The sequence below is a fragment of the Carcharodon carcharias genome, chromosome 27 (assembly GCF_017639515.1).
Source record: "Carcharodon carcharias isolate sCarCar2 chromosome 27, sCarCar2.pri, whole genome shotgun sequence".
NCBI classification, from domain to species: Eukaryota; Metazoa; Chordata; class Chondrichthyes; order Lamniformes; family Lamnidae; genus Carcharodon; species Carcharodon carcharias.
This window is the reverse complement of record NC_054493.1, coordinates 2550584-2573661: the sequence shown is the minus strand read 5'-3', so window position 1 is coordinate 2573661 and position 23078 is coordinate 2550584. Positions and strand designations below refer to the sequence as shown.

At 50.1% G+C, this 23078-nt stretch overlaps 1 protein-coding gene across 1 annotated transcript; it reads right to left on the bottom strand.

The window, feature by feature from the left end:
* Nucleotides 1–880: 880 nt before the first annotated feature.
* Nucleotides 881–1519, bottom strand: LOC121270116 (zinc finger protein 239-like). The gene has a single exon (XM_041175431.1). It carries the CDS (start codon nucleotides 1517–1519, stop codon nucleotides 881–883), a length of 639 nt encoding a protein of 212 aa, XP_041031365.1.
* Nucleotides 1520–23078: the final 21559 nt, after the last annotated feature.

Here is a 23078-nt window from a genome sequence, read left to right as displayed (position 1 = left end):
TGCACCCACTAACATCACCAGTCCAGGTCCCGCCATCCCCCCCACCCCACCCTCTGCACCACTATTGGTTGGAGGACTGGAACTGTACACGGGTGCTCCCGGTGCGATACGGACACTGGAATTGTACACGGTGCTCCTGGTGTGATACGGAGACCGGAACTGTACACGGTGCTCCCGGTGCGATACGGAGACCGGAACTGTACACGGTGCTCCCGGTGCGATAGGGAGACACGGAACTGTACACGGTGCTCCCGGTGCGATACGGAGACCGGAACTGTACACGGTGCTCCCGGTGCGATACGGAGACCGGAACTGTACACGGTGCTCCCGGTGTGATACGGAGACCGGAACTGTACACGGTGCTCCCGGTGCGATACGGAGACCGGAACTGTACACGGTGCTCCCGGTGCGATACGGAGACCGGAACTGTACACGGTGCTCCCGGTGCGATACGGAGACCGGAAATGTACACGGCGCTCCCGGTGCGATACGGAGACCGGAACTGTACACGGCGCACCCGGTGCGATACGGAGACCGGAACTGTACACGGCGCTCCCGGTGCGATACGGAGACAGGAACTGTACACGGCACTCCCGGTGCGATACGGAGACCAGAACTGTACACGGTGCTCCCGGTGCGATACGGAGACCGGAACTGTACACGGTGCTCCCGGTGCAATACGGAGACCGGAACTGTACACGGTGCTCCCGATTGTCTGAAATTTGGTATTCTGGCATCTGTCAGAACGCTTTGGCAAATGCTTTTGGCACTGTTCGTCAGAAGGTGTCACCCGTGGCCCGTAACCGAGCCCGGGTGCACTCTCGCGCCACTGGAAGGGATGAGGAATGGCTTGCCCGGCCAGGAGCAGGGAAATCGGCTCTTAAAGGGCCGCCACCGGCTCCGGGTGGGTGCGTCGGTGTGAGGCCAGGTTGGACGAGTCGGCAAATCGCCGGCCGCAGACGGGGCACTGGAAGGGCCGCTCCCCAGTGTGGGTGCGCCGGTGGGTGGTCAGGTAGGAGGACTGGGCGAAGCCCTTGCCGCAGACGGGGCAGGTGAAGGGCCGCTCCCCGGTGTGGACCCGCCGGTGGGCCAGCAGGTCGTAGGAGCGGGGGAAGCGCTGGTCGCAGGCCGAGCACTCGAAGGGCCGGGCGGAGGGGTGGGCCGCCCGCCGGTGGGACTCCAGCTCGCCGGGGCCGGCGAGGCGCCGCCCGCACTCGGGGCAGACTCGGGGCCCCGAGCCGGCGTGGACCCGCCGGTGCCGCAGCAGGTGGGAGGACTGGGCGAAGCGCCGGCCGCAGACAGGGCAGGGGAAGAGCCGCTCGCCCGTGTGGACCCGCCGGTGCCGCAGCAGGTGGGAGGACTGGGCGAAGTCCTTGCCGCACAGGGGGCAGGCGAAGGGCCGCTCGCCGGTGTGGACCCGCTGGTGGGTCAGCAGGTTGGACGAGCGGCTGAAGCCCTTGCCGCACTGCGAGCACCTGAACGGACCCTCGGCTGCACCGGCACCCGCGCTGCCTGCCATCGTCCCAGGGGGCACAGCTCACGCACGCACACACAGACACGTGTGCTCACACACACACGCTCACACACGTGTACTCACACACACGCAAATGCTCACACGCACGCAAATGCTCACACATACACGCGCGTGCTCACATGTGCTCACACACACGTGCTCACACATGCACACGTGCTCACACACACACAAACGTTCACACACACACACGTGTGCTCACACACGCAAACGCACTCACACACATGCTCACATGCACGTGCGCGCACACACTCACATGAACATACACACGCACACACACGCGTGCTCACACACACGCACACACTCACACACGCACGTGCGCACACACGCTCACACACACCCTCTCCCCACTGTTGCAATCTCGTCCTGCCCGAAAGTGACGTGTCCAGTCTGTGTAACCGCTCAAAGATTTCTCTCTCTCTTTCTCCGTGTATCACACCGTCTCTCCAAAGTCTGACATCTTTTCCGGCCGGCAGGTCGTCCCCGAATCCCTTGGTTCACCGATCTTCGAGCAAGCCTGTCTGGTCCGGGCGGTGGTTGCTTCAGCTCGCCCTCCCGCGGGTGCCCGCCTCATCTCCTACAAAACCAATCGCTATCGTCAGTGAGGAGAGAGCTCGTTTCCCCCTTTGTTCCCTCGTGTGGGCCTCAACGGCTCGGCCAGCGTTTGTTGCCCGTCCCTAACTGCCTCTCGAGCTGAGCGGGCTCGCTCGTCCATTTCGGGAGGGGGGGCAGTTAAGAATCGGACACGTCGCTGTGGGGCTGGAGTCACATGTAGGCCAGACCGAGTGAGGGCGGCAGATTCACAAACATACGAACAAGGTGCAGGAGCAGGCCATTCGGCCCCTCGAGCCCTGCTCCCCCATTCAATAAGGTCACGGCTGATCTGATAGTCACCTGAAATCTGCACCCACCTATCCCTCGATAACCTTTCACCCCCTTGCTTACCCAGAATCTATCTCGCTTGGCCTTAAAAATATTCCAAGACTCCGCTTCCCACCGCCTGTTGGGGAAGAGAGTTCCAAACACTCACCCCCCTCGAAGAGGAAACGTTTCTCCTCGTCTCTGTCCTAAATGGGCGACCCCATATTTTTAAACAGTGACGCCCCGTCGTTCTAGATTCTCCCACAAGAGGAAACATACTCTCCACGTCCCACCCTGTCCAAGACCCCCTCAGGATCTTAAAGGTTTCAATCGAGTCGCCTCTCACTCTTCTACACTCCAGCGGATACAAGCCTAACCTGTCCGACCTTCCCTTATAAAACAGCCCGCACATTCCTGGTATTAGTCTCTGAACTGCTTCTAACGCATTTACATCCTTCCTTAAATAAGGAGACCAATAGTGTACACAACACTCCAGATGTGGTCTCACCAGTGCCCTGTACAACTGAAGCATAACCTCCCTACTTTTATATTCAACTCCCCTCATAATAAATGATAACTTTCTATTAGCTTTCCTAATGACCTGCTGTACCTGCACACTAACCTTCTGTGATTCATGCACTAGGACACCCAGATCCCTCTGCACCTCAGAGCTCTGCAATCTCTCACCGCTTAGATAATACACTTCATACTAACCTTCTGTGATTCATGCACTAGGACACCCAGATCCCTCTGCATCTCAGAGCTCTGCAATCTCTCATCATTTAGATAATACACTTCATACTAACCTGTGATTCATGCCCTAGGACACCCAGATCCCTCTGCACCTCAGAGCTCTGCAATCTCTCACCATTTAGATAATATGCTTCATACTAACCTTCTGTGATTCATGCACTGGGACACCCAGATCCCTCTGCACCTCAGAGCTCTGCAATCTCTCACCATTTAGGTAATATGTTTCCCTTTTATTCTTCCTGCCAAAATGGACAATTTCACATTTTCCCACATTATGCTCCATTTACCAGATCTTTGCCCACTCACTTAACCTGCCTATATCTTTTTGTAGCCCCTTATGTCATCTTCACAGCTTACTTTCCTACCTGTCTTTGTGTCAACAGAAAATTTGGCAACCATCCCATCCATCCCTTCATCCAAGTCATTTGTATAAATTGTAAACAGTTGAGGTCCCAGCGCTGGTCCCTGTGGTACACCGCTCGTCACATCCTGCCAACCTGAAAAAGACCCATTTATGCCTACTCTCTGCTCCTTGTTAGCCAGCCAATCTTCTATACAGGCCAATACGTTACCCCCGACACCATAAGCTTTTATTGATCGTAGTAACCTTTGATGTGGCACCTTATCAAATGCCTTCTGGAAATCTAAGTACAGCACATCCACCGGTTCCCCCTTATCCACAACACATGTTACTTCCTCAAATAACTGCAATAAGTTAACCAAAAACAATTTCCCTTTCACAAAACCATGTGGACTCTGCCAGATGACCGTGAGCTTACCCAAGTGCCCTGCTATAACATCTTTAATAACAGCTTCTAACGATTTCCCTATGACAGACGTTAAGCTAACTGACCTGTAGTTTCCCGCTTTCTCTCTCTCTCTCCAATTTTGAATAACGGAGTTACATTTTTTTATCTTCCAATCTAATGGGACCTTCCCCAAATCTAGGGAGCTTTGGAAAACAAAAACCAATGCATCAATTATCTCACTAAACACTTCTTTGAAGACCCTAGAATGAAGTCCATCAGGACCTGGGCTCTTGTGAGTCCGCAGCTCCAACAATTTACTCAGTACCACTTCTCTGGTGGCTGTGGTTTTTCCTGGCTTCCTCCCCCACTTTCATTTCCTGGTTTAGAGTTGCTTCCCTAAAGGACATTATGAACCTTTCTCGTTTGTACGATAGTTGTCCCGGCTGCAATCGCTGAGACTAGTTTTATAATTGCAGATTTATTAATTAATTCACCTGGAATTATGAAGTTAGCCTCAGTGATGGTGACCACGACAATTAGCTTCGGCTGTTGTTAAAAAACCACATCTGGTTCACTCATGCCCTTTAGGGGAGGGAAATCAGCCGTCCTTACACGGTCTGGCCCTACACGTGACTCCAGTTTCCCCTCCCCCCCCCCCCAACACAGCGACGCAGCTGACTCTGAACCGCCCCTCTGAAATGGCAGAAGCAAGCCACTCAAGCTCAAGAGGCGATTAGGGATGGGCAACAAATGTCGGCCTTGCCAGTGGCGCTTGCATCACCTGGGAGAATGAATTTAAAAATAGATTGGGTTGTTATCCGGAAAGGAAGAATGTGCGGGGTTATGGGGAGACAGCGGGAGAGTGGGATTTGCGGTGAGGTGTTGGGTGTCGCTCGGTAGGCATTCAAGAGGGAACCGGATAAACCCCCTGCTCCTCCTGTGACCTACTCCTGCTCCGTATCTCGTATATTCGTATGACCTGATTGGGGTGGGGGGGGGGGGGTGAAAAGCCAAACGTGGCCCTCCTTCTGCATTCTACCAGCTCACACCTGTCGTTAGGTTGGGACGATAAGCCAGCAGCACATCCTCTAAAGCTCAGGCTGCATCGACTTCCTCCTAACCGCACTGCGGGTGTGCACCTCAGGGTCAGTGTGACCTGGGCTTTCCTAGGGACGTGCTTCACCCCGGGTTTTCGGTCTGACCCGTTTTTGGGACAAGGCGCATTCTGTGGTCGCTCCCGCGCAGGCGTCAGACCCGGCCGGGGAGGGGGGGTGCGCAGTTTGAGTACGGGACGGCCGGCGCCCCCCCCCCGCCCCACCCCTTTCAGGCTCCCCCCCCACCCCTCCCACACAATCAAACCGTTCCCGTTGGCGGGAGGATGGGGAAGCAGAGGGACGTGGTCGGTAAACACGAGGAGAAACTTCTTCACGCAAGCGAGTGGTCCGGGTCTGGAAGGCGCTGCTTGAGAGTGTGGGGTGGGGGGAGTGGGAGGTTCATTTGAGGCAATCGAGAGGGAAGCGGATTGTTATCCGGAAAGGGAGAACGTGCGGGGTTACGGGGAGAAGGCAGGGGGACTTTCATGCTCGCAACACCACCCCCTCCAAACATGAAAGTGACCCCTTACACGTGTCGTGGGGAGTGGGTGTACCTACACCACACAGGGGACTGCAGTGGTTCAAGGCGGCGGCTCACCCATCACCTTCTCAAGGGGGCAATTAGGGATGGGTAATAAATGCTGTTGGCCCGGTCATCCCCATGAGTTAATAAGAGAGAGAAAAAAAATCCTGTGTCATCTGAAGTCTCAGGATGGGGAGGGGGGACGAGTTGGAGAAGTGGGGGCGTTAATGGCGGTCGAGCTACCCACAATTCCACGCGCCGCAGAAACCGCCCCATTCAGCTGGCGGCGGCCGCTACTGCGCAGGCGCACCCCGGGTCCTTCGCTCACCGCGCAGGCGCCGCTGGTCCCGCCTCAATGCGCAGGCGCCCCCGGACGACTCACTGCGCAGGCGCTTCTCCCTCCACCCTCCCCCCGCCCCCCCCCCCAAGTCGTTGGTCACAACGCATGCGCGACTCTCCTCGGCGCCCGTTGAGAATTTGAGCGAGCGAGCGAGCGGGTGGGGGAGGGGAGAGGAAACGACTTCCTCGGAGAGACGTGGACCGGCGGGAGATAAATGACCAACGATAAATAAATTAAATTCACATAAAATGCCAGACCTGAAGAGTCCCGGCGGCGAAGCGTCTTCTCTCACCCCTCCCCCCCCCCGCTGCGCGGCCGTTGAACCAACGGAAGCCGCGCCGCGCGCTCACGTGGCGTCGCTGGGTGCGCGTGGGGCGGGTCCGCCACCTGATTGACGTGGATTCTGGCCAATGGGAAGCCCCGGGGGTTGGCACTAGCGGCACCAGCGGGCCCTTCAACCAATAGCAGCTGAGGGGGCGGGGCTCCAATCAGCGGCGGGGGGAAGGGAGAAAGGGGCGGTGCTCAGCGGCACGGGACGCTCAGCCATTGGCAGCAAAGCGAGGCGTGGCTCGAATGGTGAGGGGGGGGCGGGACCCCGCGCAGGCGGCACGGGCCCTTCAACCAATGGCATCAGAGCGAGGCGCGGCTCGAATGGGTGGGGCAGAGGGGGGCGGTGCTCGGCGGGCGGCACGGGCCCTTCAACCAATGGCAGCAGAGCGAGGCGTGGCTGGAATGGACGGGGCAGAAAGGGGGCGCTGCTGGGCGGGCAGCACGGGCCCTTCAACCAATGGCAGCAAAGCGAAGCGTGGATCGAATGGGTGGGGCAGAAAAGGGGGCGGTGCCCAGCGGGCAGCACGGGCCCTTCAACCAATGGCAGCAGAGCGAGGCGTGGCTCGAATGGGTGGAGCAGAAAAGGGAGCAGTAGACGGCAGCACCCGCCCACGTGGGCGGCATGGGTCCTTCAGCCAATGGCAGCCGAGCGGGGCTGAGCTCGATGGGGAAGGAACGGGACGGCCCGGGTCCTCCAACCATTGGCTGCTAGGGGGAAGGGGGCGGGACCCTACGCTGGCCCCGCCTCCTCGCTGCCACCATGTAACATTTGGCTAGTGTCTTATGAGTGGTTCACTTCATGCCAATGGCTTCCCGGTGTTACATTGCAGCTTGCGCTCTACTTTCTTCGGGCTCGGAGCCATAAATAGTGCTGGTGTTTAGCTCCCATTAAAATAAATAAAGCTTGGTTGCTTCTGTGTGCTTTGATTTATTTATTTTTATTGTTGTGCAGCAGTTGTACAGAAGAACACAGAGCCAAACAGAACCAAACAGAGGCAGACGGAGCAGGTCAGAGCAAAACTGAGCCAGACAGAACCAATCAGAACCAGGCAGAGCCAAACTGAGCCAGACAGAACCAATCAGAACCAGACAGCCAGACAGAACCAGACAGCCAGACAGAACCAGACAGCCAGACAGAACCAGACAGCCAGACAGAACCAGATAGAGCCAGACAGAACCAAACAGAGCCAGAGAGAACCAAACAGAGCCAGAGAGAACCAAACAGAGCCAGACAGAACCAAACAGAGCCAGACAGAACCAAACAGAGCCAGAGAGAGCAGCTCAGAGCCAAACAGAGCAGCTCAGAGCAAAACAGAACCAGACAGAGCCAAACTGAGCCAGACAGAACCAAACGGAGCCAGACAGAACCAAACGGAGCCAGACAGAACCAAACGGAGCCAGACAGAACCAAACGGAGCCAGACAGAACCAAACGGAGCCAGACAGAACCAAACAGAGCCAGAGAGAGCAGCTCAGAGCCAAACAGAGCAGGTCAGAGCAAAACAGAACCAAACAGAACCAGACAGAGCCAGACAGAACCAAACAAAGCCAGACAGAACCAAACAGAGCCAGACAGAACCAAACAAAGCCAGACAGAGTTAAACAGAGCCAGACAGAGTTAAACAGAGCCAGACAGAGTTAAACAGAGCCAGACAGAGTTAAACAGAGCCAGACAGAGTTAAACAGAGCCAGACAGAACCAAACAGAGCCAGACAGAACCAAACAGAGCCAGACAGAACCAAACAGAGCCAGAAAGAACCAAACAGAGCCAGTCAGAACCAAACAGAGCCAGACAGAGATAAACAGAGCCAGACAGAACCAAACAGAGCCAGACAGAACCAAACAGAGCCAGACAGAACCAAACAGAGCCAGAAAGAACCAAACAGAGCCAGAAAGAACCAAACAGAGCCAGACAGAACCAGAGCCAGTCAGAACCAAACAGAACCAAACAGAGCCAGACAGAACCAGAGCCAGTCAGAACCAAACAGAGCCAGACAGAACCAAACAGAGCCAGACAGAACCAAACAGAGCCAGACAGAACCAAACAGAGCCAGACAGAACCAAACAGAGCCAGACAGAACCAAACAGAGCCAGACAGAACCAAACAGAGCCAGACAGAACCAAACAGAGCCAGTCAGAACCAAACAGAGCCAGTCAGAACCAAACAGAGCCAGTCAGAACCAAACAGAGCCAGTCAGAACCAAACAGAGCCAGACAGAACCAAACAGAGCCAGACAGAGATAAACAGAGCCAGACAGAACCAAACAGAGCCAGACAGAACCAATCAGAACCAGACTGAGCCAAACAGAGCCAGACAGAACCAAACAAAGCCAGACAGAACCAAACAGAGCCAGACAGAGTTAAACAAAGCCAGACAGAGTTAAACAGAGCCAGACAGAGTTAAACAGAGCCAGACAGAGTTAAACAGAGCCAGACAGAGTTAAACAGAGCCAGACAGAGTTAAACAGAGCCAGACAGAGTTAAACAGAACCAGACAGAACCAAACAGAACCAGACAGAACCAAACAGAGCCAGACAGAACCAAACAGAACCAAACAGAGCCAGACAGAGTTAAACAGAGCCAGACAGAGTTAAACAGAGCCAGACAGAGTTAAACAGAGCCAGACAGAGTTAAACAGAGCCAGACAGAACCAAACAGAGCCAGACAGAACCAAACAGAACCAAACAGAACCAAACAGAGCCAGACAGAGATAAACAGAGCCAGACAGAGTTAAACAGAGCCAGACAGAGTTAAACAGAGCCAGACAGAGTTAAACAGAGCCAGACAGAACCAAACAGAGCCAGACAGAACCAAACAGAACCAAACAGAGCCAGACAGAGCCAGACAGAGATAAACAGAGCCAGACAGAGTTAAACAGAGCCAGACAGAGTTAAACAGAGCCAGACAGAGTTAAACAGAGCCAGACAGAGTTAAACAGAGCCAGACAGAGTTAAACAGAGCCAGACAGAGTTAAACAGAGCCAGACAGAGTTAAACAGAGCCAGACAGAACCAAACAGAGCCAGACAGAACCAAACAGAGCCAGACAGAACCAAACAGAGCTAGACAGAACCAAACAGAGCCAGACAGAACCAAACAGAGCCAGACAGAGATAAACAGAGCCAGACAGAGATAAACAGAGCCAGACAGAACCAATCAGAGCCAGACAGAACCAATCAGAACCAGACTGAGCCAAGCAGAGCCAATATTGTTGTGCAGCGGTTGTACAGGCCGCATGTAACGGCCGGTGTGCCTCAGGGCTCAAGCGCTGGGTCCTCAGCTGTTTGCAATTGATACAAAGGACTCCGAGGAAGGGACGGTTGCCAGGTTTTGCTGACGAGACGACGGTGGGTAGGAAAGTAAGGCACAAAGGGGGCGTAAGGAGGCTACAAAATGATGTGGATAAGGTTAAGCAAGAGGGCAAAGATCTGGCAAATGGAGTACCATGTGGGAAAATGTGAAATGGGGTCCATTTTGGCTGGAAGAATGAAAGAGGAGCCTATTATCTACATGGTGAGAGATTGCAGAGCTCTGAGGTACAGAGGGATCTGGGTGTCCTAGTGCATGAATCACAGAAGGTTAGTATGAAGTGTATTATCTAAATGGTGAGAGATTGCAGAGCTCTGAGATGCAGAGGGATCTGGGTGTCCTAGTGCATGAATCACAGAAGGTTAGTATGAAGTGTATTATATAAATGGTGAGAGATTTCAGAGCTCTGAGATGCTGAGGGATCTGGGTGTCCTAGTGCATGAATCACAGAAGGGTAGTATGAAGTGTGTTATCTTAATGGTGAGAGATTGCAGAGCTCTGAGACGCAGAGGGATCTGGGTGTCCTAGTGCATGAATCACAGAAGGTTAGTATGAAGTGTGTTATCTAAATGGTGAGAGATTGCAGAGCTCTGAGACGCAGAGGGATCTGGGTGTCCTAGTGCATGAATCACAGAAGGTTAGTATGAAGTGTGTTATCTAAATGGTGAGAGATTGCAGAGCTCTGAGGCACAGAGGGATCTGGGTGTCCTAGTGCATGAATCACAGAAGGTTAGTATGAAGTGTATTATCTAAATGGTGAGAGATTGCAGAGCTCTGAGATACAGAGGGATCTGGGTGTCCTAGTGCATGAATCACAGAAGGTTAGTATGAAGTGTATTATCTAAATGGTGAGAGATTTCAGAGCTCTGAGATGCTGAGGGATCTGGGTGTCCTAGTGCATGAATCACAGAAGGGTAGTATGAAGTGTGTTATCTTAATGGTGAGAGATTGCAGAGCTCTGAGACGCAGAGGGATCTGGGTGTCCTAGTGCATGAATCACAGAAGGTTAGTATGAAGTGTGTTATCTAAATGGTGAGAGATTGCAGAGCTCTGAGACGCAGAGGGATCTGGGTGTCCTAGTGCATGAATCACAGAAGGTTAGTATGAAGTGTGTTATCTAAATGGTGAGAGATTGCAGAGCTCTGAGGTGCAGAGGGATCTGGGTGTCCTAGTGCATGAATCACAGAAGGTTAGTATGAATTGTATTATCTAAATGGTGAGAGATTGCAGAGCTCTGAGACGCAGAGGGATCTGGGTGTCCTAGTGCATGAATCACAGAAGGTTAGTATGAATTGTATTATCTAAATGGTGAGAGATTGCAGAGCTCTGAGACGCAGAGGGATCTGGGTGTCCTAGTGTATGAATCACAGGTTAGGATGAAGTGTATTATTTAAATGGTGAGAGATTGCAGAGCTCTGAGGCGCAGAGGGATCTGGGTGTCCTAGTGCATGAATCACAGAAGGTTAGTATGAAGTGTATTATCTAAATGGTGAGAGATTGCAGAGCTCTGAGACGCAGAGGGATCTGGGTGTCCTAGTGCATGAATCACAGAAGGTTAGTATGAAGTGTATTATCTAAATGGTGAGAGATTGCAGAGCTCTGAGGTGCAGAGGGATCTGCGTGTCCTAGTGCATGAATCACAGAAGGTTAAGATGAAGTGTATTATTTAAATGGTGAGAGATTGCAGAGCTCTGAGGCGCAGAGGGATCTGGGTGTCCTAGTGCATGAATCACAGGTTAGAATGAAGTGTATTATCTAAATGGTGAGAGATTGCAGAGCTCTGAGATGCAGAGGGATCTGGGTGTCCTAGTGCATGAATCACAGAAGGTTAGTATGAATTGTATTATCTAAATGGTGAGAGATTGCAGAGCTCTGAGACGCAGAGGGATCTGGGTGTCCTAGTGTATGAATCACAGGTTAGGATGAAGTGTATTATTTAAATGGTGAGAGATTGCAGAGCTCTGAGGCGCAGAGGGATCTCGGCGTCCTAGTGCATAAATCGTAAAAGGCTAGCACACACATAGAGCAAGTAATTAGGAAAGATAATAGAACGTTATTGTTTATTGCGAAGGGACTTGAATATAAAAATAGGGAGGTTATGCTTCAGTTATACAGAGCACTAGGGAGACCACATTTGGAGCACAGTATACAGTATTGGTCACCCTATTTAAGGAAGGGTGTAAATGCATTGGAAGTAGTTCAGAGAAGGTTTACCAGAGTAATACCTGGAATGGGTGGGTTGTCTTATGAGGAAAGGTCGGACAGGTTAGGCTTGTACCCGCTGGAGTTTGGAAGAGTAAAAGTGACTGAAACATTTAAGATCCTGAGGGGTCTTGACAGGGTGGATGTGGAAAGGGAGTGACAGGGAGGGGAGGGGAGGGAGGGCTGAGATGGGGAAGGAAGGGCTGAGATGGGGAAGGGGTGGAGGGAGGTCTGAGATGGAGAGGAGGGGGGGCTGATACATAGGAGCATACCAACATACGAACAAGGAACAGGAGGCCATTCAGCCCCTCGAGCCTGCTCTGCCATTTAATAAGATCATGACGGATCTGATAGTCACTTGAAATCTGCACCCACCTACCCCTCGATAACCTTTCACCCCCTTGCTTATCAGGAATCTATCCACCTTTGCCTTGAAAAATATTCAAAGGCTCTGCAAGCACTGCCTTTTGAGGGAGAGAGTTCCAAAGACTCACCACCCTCGGAGAGAAATAATTTCACCTCATCTCTGTCCTAAATGGGCGACCCCTTATTTTTAAACAGCGACCCCCCTCCCCCCACCGTTCTAGATTCTCCCACAAGGGGAAACTTCCTTTCCACATCCCACCCTGTCCGAGACCCCCCTCAGGATCTTAAAGGTTTCAATCCAGTCGCCTCTCACTCTCCTAAACTCCAGCGGATACCAGCCTAACCTGTCTGACCTTCCCTCATAAAACAGCCCGCACATTCCTGGTATTAGTCTGGTAAACCTTCTCTGAACTGCTTCCCACACATTTACATCCTTGGCTATATCCTTGATGGAAGGTAAACACATATGGGGGAAGGAAAATGGCAAAGGAAACACAAAACAAATAGTGGGATACTTGTTATAACCGATGCAGTTGGTATTTAAAAATCCCAGAGGCAGAATTGAAACAACTGTCATAACCTATAATTTTTAAGTGTTGTGTTTGAGATGCGGCTCTAAATTCAGGAATCAGGCCACCAGTTCTCGAGGTTTTACATTAAGCTAAATGAAACATTTTATTCATTTACGCAGGTTAAAATATGTGTACACATGGCGACAAATTACTACAGTCATAACTTTCGACAAATTCCCAAACTGATCTCCATGAAGGCCACAGCAACCCATAGGCTTCACCAGGCACCAGGCAAAGCACTTTCACCGTATGAATCCAAAATGAGGTTCTTTCCACTTTGGTTCCTGTGGAGCCGGTTGGAGGCTTGCAGCTGCCTTCTGATCTCACCTTGCCTCTGCCCCGCACACCCGAAAACTACTGAAGTTACACCTACCATCGCCGATTGAATTCAAATTCTCATTGTCCGACCAGCCTCTTTGAACTTCACCTTTTTAACAATGAAACCCCATTCACTGCACCAATTTTATTAGTGATATAAACGGATTGCTTGATAGCTGCTAGATAGGCATCAGTTTTCACCCCCACTCCGTGAATGCTCTATTCAAAAGATGCAAACGCACGCTATCTCTCTTCCATAACAAAACCAGTGCCCATCAAAGCACCCGGACTGGCTTGGCTTTAAGCTTATTAAAGTTTTCCAATGTTTTCCAAAATGTTACATACATTAATAGCTTTGCGGCAATGCTGTAAAGTGTGGGGGGAATAGAGGGAAAGTGGGCCGTCCACAAGAAAAGCGCCGATGGGGGTTCCCACGTGGTGTGGTCTGTCCCTGATGTTGGACATGACGGCCTGTGCATAAAATGCAGGAGGGTTACGTTGCAGCTTTAGGGAGCACCAGAGACCAGGCCAGCATTTATTGCCCATCCCCAAATGCCCTTGTTCACGGGGCATTTTAAGAGTCCACTACATCTTGCTGTGGGCCTGGAGTCACATGTAGGCCAGACCGGGTAAGGAGGGCAGATTCCCTTCCCTAAAGGGGCATGAGTGAACCAGACGGGTTTTTACAACAAACCAACAGTGGTTCCATGGTCCTCATTAGACTTTTAATCCTGGATTTTTGTTGAATTCAAGTTCCACCCCTCTGCCGTGGTGGGATTTCGAACCCGGGACCCATTACCCTGGGATCGCTAGTCCAGCGACAATTCCACTACGCCATCACCTCCCCCTGCAGCATCACAGGAAAGATGGGGGTCAAACTGGGGAGGGTTCAGGGAACTCACTGGGAGTGCCACAGAGCGACGGGGCAAGAGCGGGAGTAAGCAGGAGCTCGATGGCATGTTTGTTTGGCAGTAGGCAACGTGGGCTGGATTACCTCATAACATGCTGCGAATCTGACTAAAGGCTTGAACTATTTACATTGTTTTTCCCTCTGCACAGATGTTGCCAGACTGGCTGGATTCCTCCAGCACATTCTACTTTTACCTAATAAATAATAATATTGAGTGTAAACCGGTAAATCTTTAAGGACAACGACGATTCCCCTAATTCCTGCAAATCCTTTGCTATGCGGGAACTCCAGGTTGCTCCCCGTGACCCGGGGCTGCAGCAAATGCCTCCAGTCGCTCGGTCCCGGACGCAGGGTTTGTGACCTCGAGGTGACGGGGGGTGGGGGGGCGGGGTGGGGGGGTTGGTGGTCGCCGCGGGGCTGGGAGTCCAGCTCCTGGAGGCAGAACCGCAGCCCCACCCCGCAGGGAAGAGGGGACTGCAGGGAACAGGAAACGGGGAGGCAGGGGTAGGAAGAGGCGGGCAGGGGCTGCAGCGGGAGAGAAGTTGAATACTCCCATGGATTTCTGGGATGGGAGGAAATTAAAGGTCGGGGAATAACCTCGGGATTCCCCCCCAGTGCCGGGCGGTAGTCAGGGGAGAACATGGCATTTGAGTGCGGAGCAGGTGAAAGTAGCGATGGCTAATACTGAAGGAGCGAATGGAAGCACCGCAACAGTTATACATTCCTTCCGGGCGCAAAGACGCAACAGGGTAGGAAAAGCGGCCCCAACTATGTCCAACCAAAGAAATTAAGGATAGTATTAGGTCCAAAGAGGAGTCATATGACATTGCTGGGAAGGGTAGCAAGGCTGTGGATCGGAAGCAGTTTAGAATTCAGCAAAGGTAGACCAAGAGAGGAAAGATAGTGTTCGAGAGTAAACTTGCAAGGAGAATAAAAGCAGACTCGAAAAGCTTCTATAATGAGGTAAGAAGAAAAAGATTAGTGAAGACAAATGTAGGTCCCTTACAGTCCGAAATGGGAGGATTTAGAATAGAGAACAAGGAAATGGCAGAGCAGTTAAACAACTACTTTAGTTCTGTGTTCATGGAGGAAGACACTAATAACTCCCCAGAAATGCTCGGGAATCGAGGGTCTAGTGAGAAGGAGGAATTGAAGGAAATTAGTATTACTATAAAAACAGTGCTAGAGAAATTAATGGAACTGAAAGCCTATAAGACTCCCAGGGCCTGATAATCTACGTCCCCAGGGGCACCAAAGGAGGTGGCCCTGGAAATAGTGGATGTGTTGGTTGTCATCGTCCAAAATTCTGTAGGTTCCCGGCAGTTTGGAGGGTGGCACATGTAACCCCACTATTCAAAAAAGGAAGGGGGGGGGGGGGGGGAAAATCAGGGAATTATCGACCGGTTAGCCTAACAGATAAAGGATGTGATAACAGGACACTTAGAAAAACATCAACGGGATTAGACAAAGTCAACGTGGATTTACGAAAGGGAAATCATGTTTGACAAACCTACTGGAGTTTTTTTGAGGACGTAACTAGCAGAGTAGATAAAGGAGAACCAGTAGATGTGGTGTATTTGGATTTTCAGAAAGCTTTTGATCATGTCCCACATATGAGGTCAGTGAGTAAAATTAAAGCACATGGGATTGGGGGTAATACATTGGCAGGGATTGAGAATTGGTTAGCAGACAGGAAACAGAGAGTAGGAATAAATGGGTCTTTTTCGGAGTGGCAGGTGGTGACTAGTGGGGGACAGGAGGGATTAGTGCTTGGGGCCCCAGCGAATCACAACATATATCAATGATTTGGATAAGGGAACCAAATGATATATTTCCAAGTTTGCTGATGACACAAAATTAAGTGGGAATGTGAGGGGTGAGGAGGGTATTAAGAGGCTTCAAGGCGATTTAGACAAGTTGAGTGAGTGGGCAAATACATGTTAGTTGCAGTATAACGTGGATAAGTATGAAGTTATCCACTTTGGTAGGAAAAACAGAAAGGCAGAGTATTATTTAAATAGTGATAGATTGGGAAATGTGGATGTACAGAGGGACCTGGGTGTCCCTGTACACCAGTCACTGAAAGCAAGCAAGCAGTTAGGAAGGCAAATGGTATGTTGGCCTTCATTGCGAGAGGACTCGAGTACAGGAGCAAGGATGTCCTACTGCAGCCGTACAGGGCCCTGGTGAGACCACACCTGGAGTATTGTGTGCAGTTTTGGTCTCCTTACCTAAGAAAGGATACACTTGCCATTAGAGGGAGAGCAGCGAAGGTTCACCAGACTGATTCCTGGGATGGCAGGATTGTCGTATGGGGAGAGATTGGGCCGACTAGGCCTGGATTCTCTAGAGTTTAGAACAACGAGAGGGGATCTCATTGAAATGTATAAAATTCTGACAGGGATGGACAGACTGGATGCAGGGATGGTGTTTCCTCTGGTGGGGGGTCTAGAACAAGGGGCCACAGTCTAAGGATACGGGGTAGACCATTTAGGACTGAGATGAGGAGAAACCTCTTCACTCAGAGGTTGGTGAACCTGTGGAATTCTCTACCACAGAGGCTGTGGAGGCCGGGTCACTGAATATAGTTATGTCACGAAGCTATTAATGTGTATAATATTATTGAAAAATATTTTTCTTTTAAATTAGTGGTTTAGTCTGCGGGTGTGTCTTAATTGGATTAAAGCCAGCTAGTCTGGGTGCTTTGATGGGTACTAGTTTTGAGATGTAAAAGAGAGGTAGAATGCATTTGCAATTTTTAGAGTCATAGAGGTCTACAGCACAGAAAAAGGCCCTTCGGCCCATCGAGTCTGCGCCGGTCAAACAAGTACCTGACTATTCTAATCCCCTTTTCCAGCACTAGGCCCATAGCCTTGTCTGCCATGGGCATCATCGCAAGTGCACATCCAAGTACTTCTTCAATGTTATGAGGGTTTCTGCCTCTACCCCCCTTTCAGGCAGCAAGTTCCAGATTCCCACCTCCCTCTGGGTGAAAAAATTCTTCCTCACATTCCCTCCTAAACCTCCTGCCCCTTACCTTAAATCTATGCCCCTTGACTTTTGATCCCTCCACCAAGGGGAAAAGTTCCTTCCTGTCTACCCTATCTATGCCCCTCATAATTTTATACACTTCAATCATGTCCCCCCTCAATCTCCTCTGCTTCGGGGAAAATAACCCCAGTCTATCCAATCTCTCCTCATAGCTAAAACTCTCCAGCCCAGGCAACATCCTGGTAAATCTCCTCTGCTCTCTCTCTAATGCAATCACATCCTTCCTATAATGCAGATTCCAGAACTGCACGCAATACTCTAGCTGTGGCCTAACTAGCGTTTTATACAGTTCCAGCATAACCTCCCTCTTATATTCTATGCCTCGGCTAATAAAGGCAAGTATCCCATATGCCTTCTTAACCACCTTATCTACCTGTCCCCGCTACCTTAAGGGACCGGCGGACATGCACACCAAGATCCCTCTGATCCTCGGTACTTCCCAGGATCCTACCATTCATTGTGTATTCCCATGCCTTGTTTGTCCTGCCCAAGTGCATCACCTCACACTTATCCGGATTAAATTCCATTTGCCACTGACCAGCCCGTCTGATCAGCCCGTCTATATCCTCCTGTAATCGAAGACTATCCTCCTCACTATTTACCAATTTTCTTGTCATCTACGAACTTACTGATCAACTCTCCTACATTCAAGTCTAAATAGTTGATATATACCACAAACAGCAAGGGACCCAACACCGATCCCTGTGTAACCCCACTGGACACAGGCATCCAGTCACAGAAACACCCCTCGACCATCACCCTCTGCTTCCTGCCACTCAGCCAATTCTGGATCCAATTTGCCAAACTGCCTTGGATCCCATGGGTTCTCACCTTCGTTATCAGTCTCCCATGCATGACCTTATCTAAAGCCTTGCTGAAGTCCAAGTAGACTACGTCAAATGCATCGCCCTCATCTACACACCTGGTCACCTCTTCCGAAAAATTCAATCAAATTGGTCAGACATGACCTCCCCTTAACAAAACCATGCTGACTCTCCTTGATTAATCCCTGCCTCTCCAAGTGTAGATTAATTCTGTCCCTCAGAATTGCTTCCAATAGTTTCTCCACCACTGAGTTTAGACTGACTGGCCTGTAGTTCCCTGGTTTACCCCTTCCTCCCTTCTTGAATAACGGTACCACATTGGCTGTCTTCCAGTCCTCTCCTGCGGCCAGAGAGGGGCTGAAAATCATTGCCAGCGCCCCTGCTATCTCCTCCCTTGCCTCACTCGACAGTCTGGGATACATTTCATCCGGGCCTGGAGATTTACCTACTTTTATGCCTGCCAGACCACTTAGAACCTCCTCCCTTTCTATGCTAATTTCTTTAATTATATCACAGTCCTTCTGCCTGATTTCCAGACGCACGTCGTCCCTCTCACTTGTGAACAACAACACAAAGTATTCATTTAGAATCCTACCTACGTCTTCCAGCTCCACACACAAATTACCACTATGGTCCTTAATGGGCCCCACTCTTTCCCTAGTTATCCTCTTACTCTTAATGTACTTGTAAAATAACTTTAGATTTTCCTTTATTTTACCTGCCAATGTTTTTTCATGCTCCCTTTTTTGCTCTCCTAATTTCCTTTTTAAGTTCCCCCCTACACATTCTATACTCCTTTCAGGCTTCCGCTGCTTTGGGCCCTCGGTATTTGCCATAAGCCTCCCTTTTTCTCTTTATCCAATCCTGTATATCCCTTGACATCCTGTGTACCCTGGATTTGTTGGTCCCACCCTTTCTCTTTACTGGAATATGTTGGCCCTGTACTCTCCCTATTTCCTTCTTGAATGAGTCCCACTGCTCTGATGCAGATTTACCTAAAAGTAGCTGCTCCCAGTCCACTCTGGCCAAATCATATCTGATCTTATTAAAATCGGCTTTACCCCAATCTAGAACTCTGATTTCTATCCCATCCTTGTCCTTTTCCATAACAACCTTGGATCTAACTGAGTTATGATCACTATCTGCAAAAAGCTCCCCCGCCGATACCTCTACCACTTGCCGGGCTTCATTCTTTAAAATTAAGTCCAGGACCGCCCCCTCTCATGTAGGACCTTCTACGTACTGGCTTAAAAAGCTCTCCTGGATGCATTTAAGAATTCCGCTCCCTCTAAACCTATCACACTGTGCCTAACCCAGTTAATTTTGGGGAAATTGAAAACCATCACTATTACTACCCTATTATTTTTACACTTCTCTGAAATTTGACTACATATCTGCTCTTCTATTTCTCTCTGACTGTTTGGGGGCCTATAGTACACTCCCAGCAATGTAATTGCTCCTTTTTTGTTTCTCAGTTCTACCCATTTGGCTTCATTTGAGGAGCCTTCTAAGATGTCAACCCTCCTTACTGCCGTAATTGATTCCTTGATCAATATTGATACCCCCTCCTTTTTTACCTCCTTCCCTGTCTCGCCTGAGACCCTGAATCCTGGAATATTGAGCTGCCAATCCTGCCCCTCTCTCAACCATGTCTCTGTGACAGCAATGACATCATACTTCCATGTGTTAACTTGTGCCCTCAACTCACCTGCGTTATTCGTCGGACTCCTTGCATTAAAATAAACACTACCCAACCTCGCCAAACTCCCTTGTGCCTTAACTGACCTATAATTTCTATGCCTTCCAGACTCTCTTCTAATTTTGGCTGTGCATTTCCCCCCTGCTGAACCTCCTTTCAGGATCCCACCCCCCTGCCAAGTTAGTTTAAACCCTCCCCAACAGCACTAAGCAAACCTCCCCGCAAGGACGTTGGTCCCGTTCTGGTTCAGGTGCAACCCGTCTGCCTTGTACAGGTCCTACCGCCCCCCCCCAGAAACGGTCCCAAAGTCCCAGAAACCTAAAGCCCTCCCTCCTGCACCATCTCTCCAGCCACCCGTTCATCTGGACTAACCTCCTATTTCTGTACTCACTAGCGCGTGGCACTGGAAATAATCCAGGGATGACGACCTTGGAGGTCTTGTTTATTAACCTGCTTCCTAGCTCCCTAAATTCTGCTTGCAGGACCACATCCCTCTTTCTACCTATGTCGTTGGTACCAACATGTACCACGATCTCCGACTGTTTGCCCTCCCCCCCCCCTTTTGAATGCCCTGCAGCCGTTCAGTGACATCCTTGACCCTGGCACCAGGGAGGCAACGCACCATCCTGGAGTCACGTCTACGGTCTGCAGAAACGCCAGCCTGTTCCCCTTACTATCGAATCTCCTACCACTATTGCTCTTCCCCTCTTTATCCTCCCCCTGCCCCCGTGCTACTGAGCTACTCACCGTGCCATGAGCGTGGCTGCACTCCCTAGAGGAACCATCACTCTCACTGTTTTCCAACACACAGAGAAACGGTTCTCCAGCGAGATGCACCCTGGGGATTTCCCGACTGCCTGCCTGACACCTTTCCTCTGACTGATGGTCACCCATTCCCTCCCTGTCTAGCACATCCGTAAGCTGTGGGGGTGACCATGTCTAGAAACCTGCTGTCCACGAGACTCTCAGCCTCGCAGGTGCCCCTCAATAAGTAGCTGCAGCTGGTGGCACTTCCTGTACACAAAGAACAAAGAAAAGGACAGCACAGGAACAGGCCCTTCGGCCCTCCAAGCCTGCGCCGATCATATTGCCCGTCAACTAAAACGTTTTGCACTTCCGGGGTCCGTATCCCCTCTATTCCCGTCCTATTCATGTATTTGTCAAGCTGCCTCTTAAACCCCACTATCGCACCTGCTTCCACCATCTCCTCTGGCAGCGAATTCGAGACACTCACTACCCTCTGGGTAAAAAAACTTGCCCCGCACATCTCCTCTAAAGCTTTCTCCTCTCACCTTAAATCTATGTCCCCCTAGTAATTGACTCTTCCACTCTGGGAAAAAGCTTCTGACTATCTACTCTGTCCATGCCACTCATTATTTTGTAAACGTCTATCAAGTCTCCCCTCAATCTCCGTCGCTCTAGAGAGAACAATCTGAGTTTCTCCAACCCCTCCTCATAGTTAATAACCTCCAGACCCAGGCAGCATCCTGGTAAACCTCCTCCACACCCTCTCCAACGCCTCCATATCCTTCTGGTAATGTGGTGACCAGAACTGTATGCAATATTCCAAGTGTGGCCTAACCAAGGTTCTATACAGCTGCAGCATGACTTCCCAGCTTTTATACTCAATACCCCTGCTACCTTGAAATTTGCTGAATTATGGTCACTTTTCCCGAAATGCTCTCCTACTGAAACTTCGACCACCTGGCCGGGTTCATTCCCTAATACCAGGTCCAGTATTGCCCCTTCCCTAGTTGGACTTTCTACATATTGTTTCAGGTAGCCCTCTTGGATGCACCTTACAAATTCTGCACCATCCAAACCCCGAGCACTAAGTGATTCCCAGTCAATATAAGGAAAGTTAAAGTCACCCACAACAACCCTATTGCTTTTATACGTGGTCAGCCAGAGCACAAGGAGCATCTAGGACTTCCCACATGTTGCAGGTGGAACATAACACGGGACTGAGCTGCCCTGCTATGCCTCTAGTTGAAAAAAAAGCCTTAAGTTAAATACAGTAAAAAAGTTAAAGTATTTATGTACTTTAAATAAAAGCTAGAACTCTTACCTTTCCTTAGCTTAATCTGTTTTAAACTGGAGAAAAACACTTACCCACTACTCACCAATCAGCTCTTGTCTTTGTGCTGCCGTCACTTTTTGAAGTTTCCCTGCACTTGCGCTGGTTCTGATCTCTCCGCCTCTCTCTTGCTCTGTCTTGTGATGTCGCTCTTGTTATTTTCAGGATACTCTTCCCAGACTGCTTCATCGCGATGCTGACTGCAGGACACTCTTCCCAGACTGCTTCACCGCGATGCTGACTGCAGGAAACTCTTCCCAGACTGCTTCACTGTGATGCTGACTGCAGGACACTCTTCCCAGACTGCTTCACCGCGATGCTGACTGCAGGACACTCTTCCCAGACTGCTTCACTGCGATGCTGACTGCAGGACACTCTCCCCAGACTGCTTCACTGCGATGCTGACTGCAGGACACTCTTCCCAGACTGCTTCACTGCGATGCTGACTGCAGGATGCTCTTCCCAGACTCTTTTAAATAGAGCATTCAAGAAGTGGGGTGGAATCTGGCACCTAGCTAGCAGAGACCAAATAATATGTTTATATTACTAAAAAAATTGGTACTATGAAAGGAGTTTTACTGGTAGAAGAGGTGGAGTTCAAAGAGGCAGGTGGTACAATGAGAATTTACATTCGATGAGATGTGCTGGATATAGTCAATGCCAATTTGCGTGTGTAGAGGGCAGAGACAATGTAAGATCACAAGAGCTGTAAGCCTACAACTCTCTCCACAGGAACCAAAGTAAGAGGAACTACATTTTGAATTCGTAAGGGGAAAATGTTTTGCCTCGTGACTGGCTAAGTCTATATTGTTGCCTTAATGGAGATTAGGTTGGGAATTTATTAAAAGTTCTGATATTAGTCATTTGTAGCCATGTGTATATGTTTAACTTGTGTAAAATAATAAATTGTTTCATTTAGTCTAATATAAAACCTCTCGACAACTGGTGGTCTGATTTCTGAATTTAGAGTCGCATCTCAAACATACCGCTTAAAATATAGGTTATGACAGTTGTTTAAAGTCTCCTTCTGGGGTTTTTTTTAATAACTCAGCCTTTACCAACTGCTGGGTCATAATAATTGGGGGCTAATCCAGGGTAACAATATTTCTAATTCCTCGATTGGTTAGGAATTGGTGAATTTTAAGGCTTACGAGTATGAGAAGCGCTTTGAGTTCAGGAGTTGGTGAGGTGCTTTAGAAGTGGTGAGACTGCAAGGTGGCCTTGGCAATTGCTAAGACTTGTCTGGGAGTAGAAGAGATAACTCTGATTGGGTTGGAGGAAGTAACCAAAAGCAAGCTAACAGAGTTGGCAGGCAAGCTAAAATTGGGGTTACCTGAGGGCGCTAGGAAATCCGCTATAATTAGTAGTGTAGTACAGCGTCTACAGTCACAAGTGAAAGCTGACGCTAGTGGGTCACAGCTGGAGTTCTTCAGTTGCAAATGAAAAAGCTTGAATTGGAAGCAAAGGACAGAGAAACGGCTTTTAAAAGGGAATCAGAAATTGTGTGGATAGAGGAGGAGGAAGGCGAAGAAGAGAGAGAGAGAATTCTTACTGAAAACGCTGGCAGTTAAA